The 17,642-nt window shown below is 41.6% G+C and overlaps 1 protein-coding gene across 3 annotated transcripts in view; it reads right to left on the bottom strand.

The window, feature by feature from the left end:
- LOC110526617 (solute carrier family 12 member 4) overlaps positions 1–14,609 on the bottom strand; it is a 75,023-nt gene extending 60,414 nt beyond the window's left edge. The window contains exon 1 of one of the 3 annotated variants that reach the window (XR_016496885.1): positions 9,934–10,683. Coding sequence is in view for 2 of the 3 variants with exons in the window: in XM_021607733.3 (XP_021463408.3) it covers positions 9,934–10,072 (139 nt within the window). In the remaining variant the exon portion in view is untranslated. Of the gene's footprint in view, positions 1–9,933; positions 11,052–14,538 lie in introns of those variants that run through there. The other 2 variants (XM_090238922.1, XM_021607733.3) reach the window with 2 other exon arrangements.
- Between the last annotated feature and the right edge of the window lie 3,033 nt (positions 14,610–17,642).

Genomic DNA, 17,642 nt, shown 5'->3' with positions numbered 1-17,642 from the left:
AATTGTAGCGGGTCTAGGGTGTCCGGGAGGATGCTGTTGATGTGAGCCATGACCAGTCTTTCAAAGCACTTCATGGCTACCGACGTGAGTGCCACGGGGCGGTAATCATTTAGGCAGGTTATCTTCACTTCCTTGGGTACAGGGACTATGGTGGTCTGCTTGAAACATGGTGGTATTACAGACTCAGTCAGGGAGAGGATGAAAATGTCAGTGAAGACACTTAACAGTTGGTCCGCACATGCTTTGAGTATACGTCCTGGTAATCCGTCTGGCCCAGCGGCTTTGTGAATGTGGACCTGTTTAAAGGTTTTGTTCACATTGGCTACCGAGAGCGTTATCACACAGTCATCCAGAACAGCTGGTGCTCTCATGCATGCTTCAGTGTACTTAATAAAAGGCATTTAGCTCGTCTGGTAGGCTCGTGTCACTGGGCAGCTCGCGTCTGGGTTTCCCTTTGTAATCTGCTATGGAGATGAAGATATACTGATTGAGAGGACTGAAGTGGGATTGTGGATATTTTTGATATATACATAAATTGTTCAATTACTGTCATCTAAAAAATAAAGACAATTATATCCAAATTCACAAGTAATATTCTTCAGAATTCTGAATGACTGAAGTATTTTTCATCACAGTTAATTTTTCTTCAAGGTTTTAAGAACATCTTGAGCTACCTAGGAGAAAGTTATTTAAATGGACCGTTCCATTTTGTTGTTATTATCTACCCTCATCCCTTTTTCCCTGGAAAAAAACCTGTGTTTTCTGCGACAACAATAGGCCATCGTTAACTATAGTGGTGTTTTTCATGAACAACAGCAGCTGCCCAGTAGAGCAGAGGAATGCTAGCCCGCTGTGCTGAGGCGCTGTGTGCTAGCTTTGATGTGCGCTAATGATGGAGAACGGCGTAGAAGGAGGGTGGTTAGGATTACAGTAGGTTATGGTTATGGTTAGTAAAGGGTGATTACAGCACCACAGTGAGTGGCAGAGGAGCACTGTACAGTACAGTTGTAGGATCTTCACCAGCTACAGCAGAAAAATAATCCTGCTGCAACAGGAAATGTGAATTAATATGTGGATTATAATTCATGAACATGCTTGTAGGGGTTGATACCTTTTTCTTTAGGGCAAATTTCAAAGTGGAAATTACAAACTTTAGAAGCCTTTTTAAAACTCAAATACACTATAGGTTTGCTGTGCAGGAAAATGATCAGCAACAAAAGAGTGATCAAATTAAGATCCTACATCTGTACAGAGGAGGGGGGCCACCAATTGGACAATCAAACTGACACAAAATTGGCACAAAAGGTGGATCCAGAAACAGGGCAGACAGAAACAGCAACAGGTGAACATTCTTTGGATACAGGTATAACAAGGCAAAGTGACAAATATATACAACATAATTGCACATCAGGTCATGACTTTCTTCAGAGAGTTGAATTATGTAGGTGTTGTTTTTGTGCATGCTGTTAATTCCTCAAGTCAAGCTATTATACATTACAGTGACACTCTCCTGAAGACTTAGGGTTAGTCCCAAATTGCATCCTATTCCCTGTATGGTGCACTACTTTTGATCAGGGCCCAAAGGGTTCATTCAATAGGGGATAATGTGCCATTTGGGACACAGTCTTTGAGGACTGTTTGTCTTTCAACAGAAGCTAATACACTGTAGCAGCCCAATCAGGAGTGAGGGGATTCATTGTTACCGGGCAAGCTAGAGGCTGTGGAAAACACACAGTCATTCCCTACATAAAGGACTGCCAACTCCCACTTTAAAATAGCCCCGTTTGTTGTTACATGTCTCTCATAGCTCTAACCCAAGGGGCTCTAGTAGAATAATACAGCTAACCCTACCCTACCAGCAGTGCTATGCTATAGCCACTCAGGGAGACAACTGTAGCTGTAGCTAGTGGGGTTGTGTCCTAAAATGGTACCCTATCCCTATAATAGTACACTACTTTTGACCAGAGCCCTATGGGGAACACAGGGTAATGTGTAAGCCACATGGGACAGCAGAGCAGAGTACACTCTATAGGGCATTATTTGTATGCATTTTTCTCAGTCTAAAATCATATGTTTAACAGTTCTAAATACAGGAGCTTGGTCACCACTTCTATCAACGGAAGCATTGATGTGATGTGAAGTAACACATTGCCTACAGATTTACAGAAAGAAATGGTTTTGAGAAAATATTGTCATGTAACATGAATGTATAGAAGAAATGTATAGTGGAAAGTCCCCTAATCAACACAGCCAACTAGCCATCCTTATTCTACTACAAATCAGTAACTGACACCGGTCTGCAAGCCATCCTTTACACTTCAGTTTCCCTTCATGATAAATTCTTGTGACTGACTCTTTATCTGTCACTGGTCTCAGGGTTCAAATTAGCAGTCCAGCTGTCCAGAGCCCATCGGTCATCACTCAGTCCACACACACAGAATCAGCTGTCTGCAGAGTGGGTGTTTATCTCTATGAGGTCAAGACTATCTATGAAGCATGTGGGACAGAATGACAGGAATGGACACTGTTCTCCTGAAGACAGGCTGGGAAGACCCAGGAAGGAAAACAATGATACTCCCCTCACGTAATCTACTGTTCTGTTCTGTACTGTACCGTTCAGTATGAGGCTAACTGTTTTCTGTATAGAAGACAAAACTAAAGATTCCTTCAATAGTGGATTAGATTACAGCAAGGCAACAATACTGTAGGACATGATGATAGTGCTGATGCAGACATTCACTCAGACACACTCTCTCACACACATTCACTCAAACACACTATTTCACACACACAAATTCTCACAACTAATTCGGTCATGCGCAAATGCAGCCTTGCCAGATATTGTATAGTGGATAAACTGACTGGCTGACTGACTGACTAGAACTGACTGACTCCTAGGTAGCTACCACTCTAGTGGAAGGCTTCTCTGGTACAATGGCCACAGTGTGTAGTCCAGTCCAGACCAGCTCTGGAGAGAGCAGGGCGATCAGCCTGGAACAGAGTTAGCACTGTGACTGTGGCTGTCTCCCTCCTCTCCTCCACCCTCTCTACCCAACCATACCAGACTCACACATCTCTTCCCTCCATCACACCATCTATGATAGCCTCCTTTACTTCAACAATCTCCTCCCTCACTTCACCTCACCAACAACTCCTCCTTTTCCTACAAACACATACGCAACACGCCACCCAAGATAATAATATAAATTTTTACTAGTTCCTAGTCATCTGTTTCCATCTCACTTCCTAGATGTTATTCTTCCTGTCAGTGGGAAATGGTGACATAGCTCTCTCTGTCTATCTCTCTCTCTGGAAACCTCACTGCCCGAGAGAGAAAGACAGAGAGAGAGATTAAGAGGAAGAAGAAGGGGAGAGTTCACAGTCATCTCAAAACAGGGATGTGCAGAAAGAGAGAGCTCAACAGGCTTGGAGAACCATTCCAGGTCATTTCATGCCATCAGCTGTTTTATTCATTCAGGAGCCCCTCTTATGGACAAAACATGAACTGCCAGTAATAACACATAACAGCTGTGTTTTTGCAAACTGGGTTAAATTGAGGTTGCCTGTGAACACTAGATTGTGAACACTAGATTGTAAACACTAGATTCTGAACACTAGATTGTGAACACTAGATTGTAAACACTAGATTCTGAACACTAGATTGTGAACACTAGATTGTGAACACTAGATTGTAAACACTAGATTCTGAACACTAGATTGTGAACACTAGATTGTGAACACTAGATTGTAAACACTAGATTGTGAGCACTAGATTGTAAACACTAGATTCTGAACACTAGATTGTGAACACTAGATTGTGAACACTAGATTGTAAACACTAGATTCTGAACACTAGATTGTGAACACTAGATTGTAAACACTAGATTCTGAACACTAGATTGTGAACACTAGATTGTGAACACTAGATTGTAAACACTAGATTCTGAACACTAGATTGTAAACACTAGATTGTGAACACTAGATTGTGAACACTAGATTGTAAACACTAGATTGTAAACACTAGATTGTGAGCACTAGATTGTAAACACTAGATTGTAAACACTAGATTGTAAACACTAGATTGTGAGCACTAGATTGTAAACACTAGATTCTGAACACTAGATTGTGAACACTAGATTGTGAACACTAGATTGTAAACACTAGATTCTGAACACTAGATTGTAAACACTAGATTGTGAGGACTAGATTGTAAACACTAGATTCTGAACACTAGATTGTGAACACTAGATTCTGAACACTAGATTGTAAACACTAGATTCTGAACACTAGATTGTGAACACTAGATTGTAAACACTAGATTCTGAACACTAGATTGTAAACACTAGATTGTGAGGACTAGATTGTAAACACTAGATTCTGAACACTAGATTGCGAACACTAGATTCTGAACACTAGATTGTAAACACTAGATTCTGAACACTAGATTGTGAACACTAGATTGTAAACACTAGATTCTGAACACTAGATTGTAAACACTAGATTCTGAACACTAGATTGTGAACACTAGATTGTAAACACTAGATTGTGAGCACTAGATTGTAAACACTAGATTGTGAACACTAGATTGTAAACACTAGATTGTGAACACTAGATTGTGAACACTAGATTCTGAACACTAGATTGTAAACACTAGTTTGTGAACACTAGATTGTAAACACTAGATTGTGAACACTAGATTGTGAACACTAGATTGTAAACACTAGATTCTGAACACTAGATTGTGAACACTAGATTGTAAACACTAGATTCTGAACACTAGATTGTGAACACTAGATTGTAAACACTAGATTGTGAGCACTAGATTGTAAACACTAGATTGTGAACACTAGATTGTAAACACTAGATTGTGAACACTAGATTGTAAACACTAGATTCTGAACACTAGATTGTGAACACTAGATTGTGAACACTAGATTGTAAACACTAGATTGTGAACACTAGATTGTAAACACTAGATTGTGAGCACTAGATTGTAAACACTAGATTCTGAACACTAGATTGTGAACACTAGATTGTGAACACTAGATTGTAAACACTAGATTCTGAACACTAGATTGTGAACACTAGATTGTAAACACTAGATTCTGAACACTAGATTGTGAACACTAGATTGTGAACACTAGATTGTAAACACTAGATTCTGAACACTAGATTGTAAACACTAGATTGTGAACACTAGATTGTGAACACTAGATTGTAAACACTAGATTGTGAGCACTAGATTGTAAACACTAGATTGTAAACACTAGATTGTGAGCACTAGATTGTAAACACTAGATTCTGAACACTAGATTGTGAACACTAGATTGTGAACACTAGATTGTAAACACTAGATTCTGAACACTAGATTGTAAACACTAGATTGTGAGGACTAGATTGTAAACACTAGATTCTGAACACTAGATTGTGAACACTAGATTCTGAACACTAGATTGTAAACACTAGATTCTGAACACTAGATTGTGAACACTAGATTGTAAACACTAGATTCTGAACACTAGATTGTAAACACTAGATTGTGAGGACTAGATTGTAAACACTAGATTCTGAACACTAGATTGTGAACACTAGATTCTGAACACTAGATTGTAAACACTAGATTCTGAACACTAGATTGTGAACACTAGATTGTAAACACTAGATTCTGAACACTAGATTGTGAACACTAGATTGTGAACACTAGATTGTAAACACTAGATTGTAAACACTAGATTGTAAACACTAGATTGTGAACACTAGATTGTAAACACTAGATTCTGAACACTAGATTGTGAACACTAGATTGTAAACACTAGATTCTGAACACTAGATTGTGAACACTAGATTGTGAACACTAGATTGTAAACACTAGATTCTGAACACTAGATTGTAAACACTAGATTGTGAACACTAGATTGTGAACACTAGATTGTAAACACTAGATTGTGAGCACTAGATTGTAAACACTAGATTGTAAACACTAGATTGTAAACACTAGATTGTGAGCACTAGATTGTAAACACTAGATTGTGAACACTAGATTGTGAACACTAGATTGTGAACACTAGATTGTAAACACTAGATTCTGAACACTAGATTGTAAACACTAGATTGTGAGGACTAGATTGTAAACACTAGATTCTGAACACTAGATTGTGAACACTAGATTCTGAACACTAGATTGTAAACACTAGATTCTGAACACTAGATTGTGAACACTAGATTGTAAACACTAGATTCTGAACACTAGATTGTAAACACTAGATTGTGAGGACTAGATTGTAAACACTAGATTCTGAACACTAGATTGTGAACACTAGATTCTGAACACTAGATTGTAAACACTAGATTCTGAACACTAGATTGTGAACACTAGATTGTAAACACTAGATTCTGAACACTAGATTGTGAACACTAGATTATGAACACTAGATTGTAAACACTAGATTGTAAACACTAGATTGTAAACACTAGATTGTGAACACTAGATTGTAAACACTAGATTCTGAACACTAGATTGTGAACACTAGATTGTAAACACTAGATTGTGAGCACTAGATTGTGAACACTAGATTGTAAACACTAGATTGTGAACACTAGATTGTGAACACTAGATTCTGAACACTAGATTGTAAACACTAGATTGTGAACACTAGATTGTAAACACTAGATTCTGAACACTAGATTGTGAACACTAGATTGTAAACACTAGATTCTGAACACTAGATTGTGAACACTAGATTGTAAACACTAGATTCTGAACACTAGATTGTGAACACTAGATTGTGAACACTAGATTGTAAACACTAGATTCTGAACACTAGATTCTGAACACTAGATTGTGAACACTAGATTGTAAACACTAGATTGTGAGCACTAGATTGTAAACACTAGATTGTGAACACTAGATTGTAAACACTAGATTGTAAACACTAGATTGTGAACACTAGATTGTAAACACTAGATTGTGAACACTAGATTGTGAACACTAGATTGTAAACACTAGATTGTGAGCACTAGATTGTAAACACTAGATTGTAAACACTAGATTGTAAACACTAGATTGTGAGCACTAGATTGTAAACACTAGATTCTGAACACTAGATTGTGAACACTAGATTGTGAACACTAGATTGTAAACACTAGATTCTGAACACTAGATTGTAAACACTAGATTGTGAGGACTAGATTGTAAACACTAGATTCTGAACACTAGATTGTGAACACTAGATTGTGAACACTAGATTGTAAACACTAGATTCTGAACACTAGATTGTGAACACTAGATTGTAAACACTAGATTCTGAACACTAGATTGTGAACACTAGATTGTGAACACTAGATTGTAAACACTAGATTCTGAACACTAGATTCTGAACACTAGATTGTGAACACTATATTGTAAACACTAGATTCTGAACACTAGATTGTGAACACTAGATTGTAAACACTAGATTGTGAGCACTAGATTGTAAACACTAGATTGTGAACACTAGATTGTAAACACTAGATTGTGAACACTAGATTGTGAACACTAGATTCTGAACACTAGATTGTAAACACTAGATTGTGAACACTAGATTGTGAACACTAGATTGTGAACACTAGATTGTAAACACTAGATTGTGAACACTAGATTGTGAACACTAGATTGTAAACACTAGATTGTAAACACTAGATTGTGAGGACTAGATTGTAAACACTAGATTGTGAACACTAGATTGTAAACACTAGATTGTGAACACTAGATTGTGAACACTAGATTGTAAACACTAGATTGTGAACACTAGATTGTAAACCCTAGATTGTGAACACTAGATTGTGAACACTAGATTGTAAACACTAGATTGTAAACACTAGATTGTGAGCACTAGATTGTAAACACTAGATTGTGAACACTAGATTGTAAACACTAGATTGTGAACACTAGATTGTGAACACTAGATTCTGAACACTAGATTGTAAACACTAGATTGTGAACACTAGATTGTAAACACTAGATTGTGAACACTAGATTGTAAACACTAGATTGTGAACACTAGATTGTGAACACTAGATTGTAAACACTAGATTGTAAACACTAGATTGTGAGGACTAGATTGTAAACACTAGATTGTAAACACTAGATTGTGAACACTAGATTGTAAACACTAGATTGTGAACACTAGATTGTAAACACTAGATTGTAAACACTAGATTGTGAGCACTAGATTGTAAACACTAGATTGTAAACACTAGATTGTGAACACTAGATTTGCTTTGTTTCACTTGTATTTCAGTTTGTTCCCAGGCTAAAATCCAACAAAACAAGTCATGAATGAATTCCATACCAATTTCATTCCAAAGATGTCCCATAATTCCAGGGTGTTTGAGATTATGATGATGATATCAGTCCTGTGGTCTAGTGGAGAATATCTCTACGGCATAGGTTCCCGCCACATGCAGGGACACAGTCACAAAGATGTGCACCACAAACGTACACACACGCATTCTCCCTGCCCACGCTTTCTCCCTGCCCACGCATTCTCCCTGCCCACGCTTTCTCCCTGCCCACGCTTTCTCCCTGCCCACGCATTCTCCCTGCCCACGCTTTCTCCCTGCCCACGCATTCTCCCTGCCCACGCATTCTCCCTGCCCATAAAACTGCTCAACCAATAGTAACTATCTTGGAAACAATAGTAATTCATTCCAGGCCAGAACATTGAGCACCCACTTCCTCTATAACTCAGTACTGTGTACACGCCCGGTGATGGAGGTGTATTCACTACCCTGGCAGTAATGGATGGAAGGCCATGCAGGGGTAGGTTTGTGTGCCCGGCCGGCCAGCCTGTGATGGTGGTGTATTCATTACCCTGGCAGTAATGGATGGAAGGCCAGGCAGGGGTAGGTCTGTGTGCCCGGCCGGCCAGCCTGTGATGGGGGTGTATTCATTACCCTGGCAGTAATGGATGGAAGGCCATGCAGGGGTAGGTCTGTGTGCCCAGCTGGCCAGCCTGTGATGGTGGTGTATTCATTACCCTGGCATTAATGGAAGGAAGGACAGGCAGGGGTAGGTCTGTGTGCCCGGCCAGCCAGCCTGTGGTTTTGTGTGGGTGCTTCATTATGAGGCAGCTCCCTTTTATTAAAGCTCTCCTTTCTCTCCCTCATACAGCAGACTCACGCTTGGTCGGTTCCCATGTCAGCCTTGCATATCAGCAGTCTCATATAATCCTGCCCCCCGGCTACAAACTCCTCTCCTCTCCACCTAGGAGTGGTTTATCCACTTTCTCGCACTTGATACAGAAGCGAATTGAGAAACTGAAAGAGGGAAAAGAAAGAAAAGGGAAAAAAAGCTGTTTCTCACTGGTTTAACAGCCTGCTCAACCCCTGTGTGTGAAAAGAAATAAACGCTATGCACAAAGAGTGCTCCATCTTTTGTCAGATGGAACACTTGAGGCCTAAGCAGGGCTGGTCCCCCTGCCTCTCCGCCCCCTCTACCCCCTCCTCCTCACCCCCCACCCTCGCCCTCCAATTATGTTCCCTTTGTCACCACAGACATATTTGGCATGAGGGGGCTCATGATGGGGTAATCTTCTTGAGTCTGTCATGAATCTCTGAAATCCCACGATAACACCCCACAGAAAATTCCCTGAGCTGTCAAAAATAGGCTGGAAAACTGTCTTCAAGAAAAGGAAATCTACCAGGTAGGTTGGAGGATTGCCATGGTAAACATACAACCAGCTGTTCTGTCTCAGCCAGCCCCCAGGACAATGTAAAGCATTCCCACAACTTCTCCTCAGGTCACACTCATAACAACACACTATAGAAAACATCTCAGTTGTCTGTCTGTTCTTCCAAGCAGTTCTTAGTTAACAAGACAACTATGTTGTTCTACTTTGTAAAGAGTTGAGAGGAACAGTTGTCTGAGAAAGAGCGAGAGAGAGAGAGACTCACCATCAGAGCTGACAGTGTCTAGATGTCCAGGGTGTCCCCCCTGTCCTGTGTCTCTGTAGTCCACCCAGTTAATTCCTTCCAGACTGTCATAGTTGGACGTAGCGCTGTCCTCTACCGGTACCACTGTGAAATGGGGCATGTTTTCATATGCTGGTTAGGCCCTGATGCTAATAATCCCCAGTATCTCCGGAAAGGCTTTCAGCAGCTAGCGGTTAGTGCTGTCCTGCCAACCTTGATCAGCCAGCTCAACTCCCAGGCAGTCAGTCAGTCCTACTAATCTCAGCAGCATTCCACTACCCTGCGCTCACTTCCTCTGAGCACATTACCATACCATAGCCCTGCCCCCTCTACCAGCCCCGACCAGGCCGGCCTCCTGGGCTGCTTGTGTGAATAAAAGAGGTGCTGCCTGTCATGTAGCCTGGGATACACAGTCTGGCAGGGGAGGAGAGGACTCTGAGACACAGTCAGTGTCCCACTGTCGTCAGCACCACTGACTGATAGCATATACTCAGTGGTCATATACTGAGAGAGAGGGAGAAAAGAGGGACAGCAGGGAGACCCATTCCATGGATATGTTGTTAATTAACTCTCTCCACACTGAACACTGTCTCTCTCTCTCTCTCTCTCACACACACACACACACACACACACACACACACACACACACACACACACACACACACACACACACACACACACACACACACACACTCAGACAGGCAGACAAACAGTCCTCTGTGTATGTGGGTCTTTACCAAAACACACACACAACTCTGAGACGTGGCAGTTTGGAAAATAATCAAATAAACCACGTGTTTGAGAGAGAGAGAGAGAGAGTGCGAGAGAGAGACGAGAGAGAAAAGAGAGAGAGAGAGATAAAGAGAGTCGAGAGAGGGAGTGAGAGAGAGAGAGCGAGACGGAGAGAGACGAGAGAGAATGAGAGAGAGAGAGAGATAAAAAGAGAGACGCAAGAGAAAAGAGAGAGAGAGAGATAAAGAGAGTCGAGAGAGGGAGTGAGAGAGAGAGAGCGAGACGGAGAGAGACGAGAGGGAGTGAGAGAGAGAGAAAGTGTGTAACACAAACCCTGCGTTTGGCATAAGCAGAGGAAAATATGACACAGGGAACTACCCAACTCTCCCCCTCCTATTCTTACAAACAACATAATGCTGATGTCATATCAGCCTTTGACCTGAGGAACAGACAGCAACATACTCTGTATTCCTAAACTGTATAGGCCTACAGTATAAATTATACTGCTTTCCTTTTAGGCCTTATAGCTGTAATACAATACAGTAAAATTATACAGTACAATTACTGTATACAGTAAAATAAACATGAACGGAATCTTTACAACAGAATCTTTACAGCGTCTTTACCACAACGACCCAACCCAAAGCATCAGTAACAGACTGCAGCTGGAAGAAAAACCTCATGTGCTCTCATGTCTTTGGCACTCCTCCCTAGAGCTGTATGGTTTGTTTTAACTTTCTAATCATTGTTTTTTGTTTGACATAAATTTTAAGTGAAATGTAGGGTACTGTGGCATTAAAGTAACAATGTAAATTATAGGTAAGAGAATGTTGGCCTCCTGTAAATATAAATAACCATCTAATACATTTTTACCCATAATCCAGAACAGGCCATTTTAGTTGTGAGTTTCATGGAATCTATTTAAGATATCAGGGGAACCAACCTTAAATAACGTCATCTCTTTCCTTCCCTCTTTCACTGAGAGCCAGAAGTCCCCAGGAAGACAGATCACAGGGCCTACAGCAGCCTGTAATTACAGAGGCCCATTAAACGTCCTATTTTAAGTCATTTGAGCTCTACTCTTCTGCTCTCTTTGGACTTCTGGGGCCTCTGTAGAAAACGGTGTCACAGTTGGTAGAGCATGGCACTTACAAGTTGCAATACCAGGGTTATGGGTTCAATTCTCGTTGGGGTCACTCAAGACTCACCCGTACGGATATGTTTGTGCTCCCTCAATACTGTAAGTCACTTTGAATAAAAACATCTGCTAAATGGCACATACTATTATTATTATATTATGTAGTGGGTGTCATGGGTTTACATATTTACCCTCTTCTATCTTATTGCACAACAGCCAAACTGACTGTTTTCCGTTTATGGTTCACAGTTCAATGACTGTGTTAGGAAATGAAACAGTCTGACTTTCTTGTGTAATCCAGGCAATGTTGGCAATGTCACATATCGTACTTTGGCCTGCCTAGTAACAGTAACAATAATAAGCAGGACAGTTCAATATACAGTACATTGTGTCTTTAAGTTCAATTCAGTAATACAGAATCTGTTTCAATAGACCTTTTTGGGTCCAAATATCAGACCTGGGTCCAAATATCAGACCTGGGTCCAAATATCAGACCTGGGTCCAAATATCAGACCTGGGTCCAAATATCAGACCTGGGTCCAAATATTATTACAAATATCTCAATGACTTTCACATACATTCGAAGTAAGTATTCCGATATATTTGATTTGAAAAGACAATTAGTTGAACATGTTTATGTATTTGGAAAGACACTTGGAAAGTTTTTGAAATACTCAAATACACTCCCATGCAGGTATTTGAAAATAGTATTTGAAATAAGTATTTGAAAATCCTGTCAAATACAATTTGGCAGACTTTTTGGTTTTTACAAGTAACTATTAAAATACTCATATAAAAGTACTTGTTTGGGCTGTGTATTTGAACATATTTAATTACCAGATATCAGGTCTGCAAAATACACTTTGACAAAAACTGACTCCGAATGAAAGCGGTGGTCCTTTGTCGAACATTCGGTAGCACTTTACTTTACAGCATGGAATAAAGTTATTACATGGTAACAGTTTGGTAACAAGTTAGTTACTCACAGTTCATTCATTCAGTAGTATTACCCAGCCCTCTAAACTAATTGTCACCTCTGTGTCTCCCCAGCTCCCCATCAAACATTTCCCAGTTCTTCACACAGACTCTCTCTCTCTCGTCTTCACTGACAGAAGCCTTTGACGTAGTAGAGGAGATTTTTCCTAACTACTTGCCTACGTTGCACATACCATGCCTGTCCTGGAGTGTAATTGCCACCGGGATGCCAGTGAAAGGCCATATAAAGCTCTGGACTGCCCAGCCTCAGCCTGCCAAGCCCTAACCCAAGCCCTAACCCAAGCCCCAGCCACAGTCCCAGCCCCTGCTCCAGCCCCAGTCCCAGCCCTAACCCAAGCCCCAGCCACAGCCCCAGCCCCTGCTCCAGCCCCAACCACTGCCCCAGTCCCAGCCGCTGCTCCAGCCCCAGTCTCAGCCGCTGCTCCAGCCCCAGTCCCAGCCCCTGCTCCAGCCCCAACCACTGCTCCAGCCCCAGTCCCAGCTGCTGCTCCAGCCCCAGTCCCAGCCGCTGCTCCAGCCCCAACCACAGCTCCAGTCCCAGTCCCAGCCGCTGCTCCAGCCCCAACCACTGCTCCAGCCCCAGTCCCAGCCGCTGCTCCAGCCCCAACCACTGCTCCAGCCCCAGTCCCAGCCGCTGCTCCAGCCCCACCTCCTAGGCACAACCCCAGCTTCAGCCCACTGCTCACTGTGTACGGCACATTTCAAATTAATTCCACGGCGGGCCGAGTGTCTGCGGGTTTTTTGCTCTTTCCTTGTACTTGATTAATGAGGTCACTAATTAGTAAGGAACCCCCCTCACCTGGTTGTCTAGGACTTAATTGAAAGGAAAAAACAAAACCAGCAGACACAATGGAATGACTTTGACACCCCTGGTGTGCGGTAAGTGCAGCGTCAATGAACACTAAGTTTACTAGGGACAGACGCACTCAGCTCTCCCACTCACAGTGACCCAGTCATGGGGAAAAAGCTCCTGTAAACAGGGGTCAGCTTATTCACAGCAGGAAGTGACTTGACTAAAGGAGCTGCTGGACATAGTTCTCCACTGCACAACCTCTTGTATAGACCCAGTGTGGCGTTTCCTCAGGGTAGAGCAGAGCTATGAACGTGTGCTGTGTGATGTGGTGCAGATCAGGGGGATAGAGCAAGGCCACTGTTAACTTATGGTTAGAGTGCAAACAGAAGCGTTGAACAAGCAGCAAAGCCATGTGTTAAAAGCCACTTGATTAGTTGTCTGTGCCATCTTCTAGCGCCCTCTTTTGGATAAATAACAAAGTACAGTACCTTGACAATCATGAATGAGTTCTGTGCTTGACAGATATGTCTAAAGAAAAGCCCATACTAAAACAAACTATTGCGTTTAGACAACAAAGGCTTGTTTTATCATTAACAAGATTAAACAAACTCTGGGAATTATGTCATACAACTGACACTACAACTGACACTACCAACTTAGTGTAAATCCCATGTCACAACTTTAAGTTAAAGATGCAGTCTGGGATCTTAAGCACAACACATTTGTAACATATTGTATGAATTGGATTCCTAACATAATGTACGAATTGCAAAAAAAATTCAACAACATCTCATACGAAATGGATGACGTAATACACAATTGGATGACGTACTGTAGTACCTAAAAATGAGCACCACTTTCAAAGCTACTGTCTGAAACTATACAAAAGTTCTGGAGCATCACTTGAATGTTATGTGAGCTTACTAACCCATTGATCAAAATGCTGTTCATTGTTGTTCTTGCCATTCTCCACCCCCGACTCCTAATTCGTCAATGGTCACTGCGGGAATAGGAAAGATCGCAATTGCATACTCCTCAAGTCCTCTCTCCTTGCCTCCTTCTCAAAACCCATTGGAGGAGAAGGTCAGAGGGGAGGAACCTCTGGCATCCTCATCCAATGGGTTTTGAGAAGGAGATGATGAGGAGAGAAGAAAGAGGACGCACAGAGTATGGAATTGAGATATTCCCATAGTCTACTGCCAGAACAATAAACAGGTGCGCAGTTCTAAATGAACCACTAGATGGAGGCATTTACATACACGTTATCATGTTAAAACCACACATCTGTTAGAGAAGAAAGGGTTTACTCACTCAACCACAGAGTATCTTTGACTCAACTCAACATGTATAGCAGTTAGATAGTAATATTTCTTTGAACTAGAAAATCTGGGACATTTAAGATGAACTTACCAATATGACCAATAATGCTCCTCGTTGACATTACAGAGCAGTGCAGTCAGGAGCTGACAATGAACAATAGATGGAGATGATGGTGTTATCCAGTATTAATATGTTTCATTCAGTAAAGAGTTATTGATAACAAAACACAGCCTGGGGAAATAATTATTCAAAAGATGAAGGATTGGGAATCTAGGAGAGGTCTAAATGTCACTGCATCATATTGGTTCTCATTGTTTTCTTAAATGAAATGGAACCTATACTTCAACATACAGTACATAAGAGAAAGTTGTGACAAAAGTAACAGCTCTACATCATAGCTGTGATTTGTCAGTTGATAACTGACAACATGATGTCTGTTGCCCTAGAACGATGCATGAAGAGTGTCTACTACCCAGATGCAATTTCTCTATCTCCATCTCTCTCACACACACACACACCTCCAGATGAATGATGGGGACCAGGGTGCTTCATTAAAAGCCTGCTGTTAGACAGACCGTGATTGCCAGCTGTGATTTCCACCTTCAATTGGATTTAACCTTTTAAAATGTACAGAGCCCATTTAATTTTAATCACAATTAAAATCAATTACATCACATTGTTGTTGTCTTGTCTGGTGTTGTTTTTCTCCTACTCTCTCTCTCTCTCTTTCTCAGTCTGTTCTGCATCTCTCTCGATATTACCGTATCCATTCCAACCCTACCTGAGGGTAAACCTGTCTGGTTAGATTGCAGGCGATCAGTGTTTGTAATCAGGTTTGGTCTCCTCTCCTGCAGAGATGTGGCTGGTCATTGGGGCTGTGGCTGGACCGAGCGGTCAGACAGATGAGAGGCCTCAGTGCTGGCCAGAGCCATAAAGAAAAGGTCATCCCTGACAGCAACAACAGGCTAATTGACACGCTGCAATTGAATGGCTTTTATTTATCTCACCAGGAAGGTAGGAGGAGTCAGATGGGCGCGTGTTCTCCTTTGTGCTGACGGCTTAATTATACAGACAACAAACACTGAAAGATGAACTTATGTGTGTTTCACCCTTTTCATGCCTGGAGGTTCCCACTAAAAACATGTGTGCCGAGTGTCTCTCAATCAATCTAGATGGGTGCTATACACTGTAAGTAGTAGGACACTCCTGTGATTGTAAAGGACAGTGACCTAGTGTCTATCTGAGTGTATACACATTTTGATTCATGTGTTGATATTTAAGATGGAGCCTATGTGTGACATCTATGCCCCCCTACAGAGTCCACCACCCCCCAGTCAGGCATTGCACATAGATGTGTGACATAGAGTCACCTAAAATATGATTGACACCCTTGATAAAGATGAGCAAACAAGACTGTATAAAATAAATGATATAAATACTGAGCTATATTATACGCTAAACAAACATTTTAAAATTATATAATTTTTTACTAATACAACTGCTCAGGAAATATATTTTGTTTAACAAAATAATTAATAAAATAATTCTCAAAAATATTTTTGGGAGCATGAAATATTCACTGAGTGTACAAAACATTAAGAACAGCTGCTGTTTCCATGACAGACAGACCAGGTGAATCCAGTTGAAAGTTATGATCCCTTATTGATGTCACTTGTTAAATCCACTTCAATCAGTGTAGATGAAGGGGAGGAGACAGGTTAAAGACAGATTTTTAAGCCTTGAGACAACTGAGACATGGATTGTGTACGTGTGTCATTCAGAGGGTGAATGGACAAGACAAATCACTTAAGTACCTTTGAACAGGGTATGATAGTAGGAGCCAGGTTCACTGGTTTGTGTGAAGAACTGCAACGCTGCTGGGTTTTTCACGCTCAACGGTTACATTTTTTATTTTACCCCTTTTTCTCCAAAATGTCATGGTATCCAATTGATAGTTTACAGTCTTGTCACATCGCTGCAACTCCCGTACGGATTCGGGAGAGGCGAAGGTCGAGAGCCGTGCGTCCTTGAAACACAACCCAACCAAGCCGCATTACTTCTTGACAATGCCCACTTAACCCGGAAGCCAGCCGCATCAATGTGTCAGAGGAAACACCGTACACCTGGCGACTGTGTCAGCGTGCACTGCACCCGGCCAGCCACAGGAGTCGCTAGTGCGCGATAGGACAAGGACATCTCTGCCGGCCAACCACTGCCTTAACCCGGATGACGCTGGGCAATTGAGTGCCGCCCCATGGGTCTCCCGATCGCGGCTGGCTGCGACAGAGCATGGACTCGCACCCAGAATCTCTAGCGGCACAGCTAGCACTGCGATGCAGTACCTTAGACCACCACGCCACTCGGGAGGCCCTCAACAGTTTTTGATAGTATTTTTTTTGCCAAATCATTTTGGAGTTGACTGTATCAGTAGGGTCTTCCAGCTGACACCCAGTCACCCTTGGCTGTAGCATGGCTGACTCTGGCACAGTTCCCGCAGTTTACCGTTCAGCCCTCTGGGAGTTTCAGGGAGTGCCACAACACCACATTGTTGGCACTTACTAGTTCCTCCAGTTAGCTTAAACTGGCAAATGACATCTTGTTGATTTTCTCTATTAAATTATAATTATTATTTTCTCAAAAAAGAAAAAGAAAATCCTGTTTGACGGTTTTCCAGAATAATAACAAAGTTCTGGGCAAAGAAAAGTATTTTTG

This window comes from Oncorhynchus mykiss, chromosome 6, assembly GCF_057628025.1.
Source record: "Oncorhynchus mykiss isolate SJ-2025 chromosome 6, ASM5762802v1, whole genome shotgun sequence".
Taxonomy (NCBI): domain Eukaryota; kingdom Metazoa; phylum Chordata; class Actinopteri; order Salmoniformes; family Salmonidae; genus Oncorhynchus; species Oncorhynchus mykiss.
The sequence above is the reverse complement of the archived record's forward strand: the minus strand, read 5'-3'. Positions and strand labels throughout refer to the sequence as shown.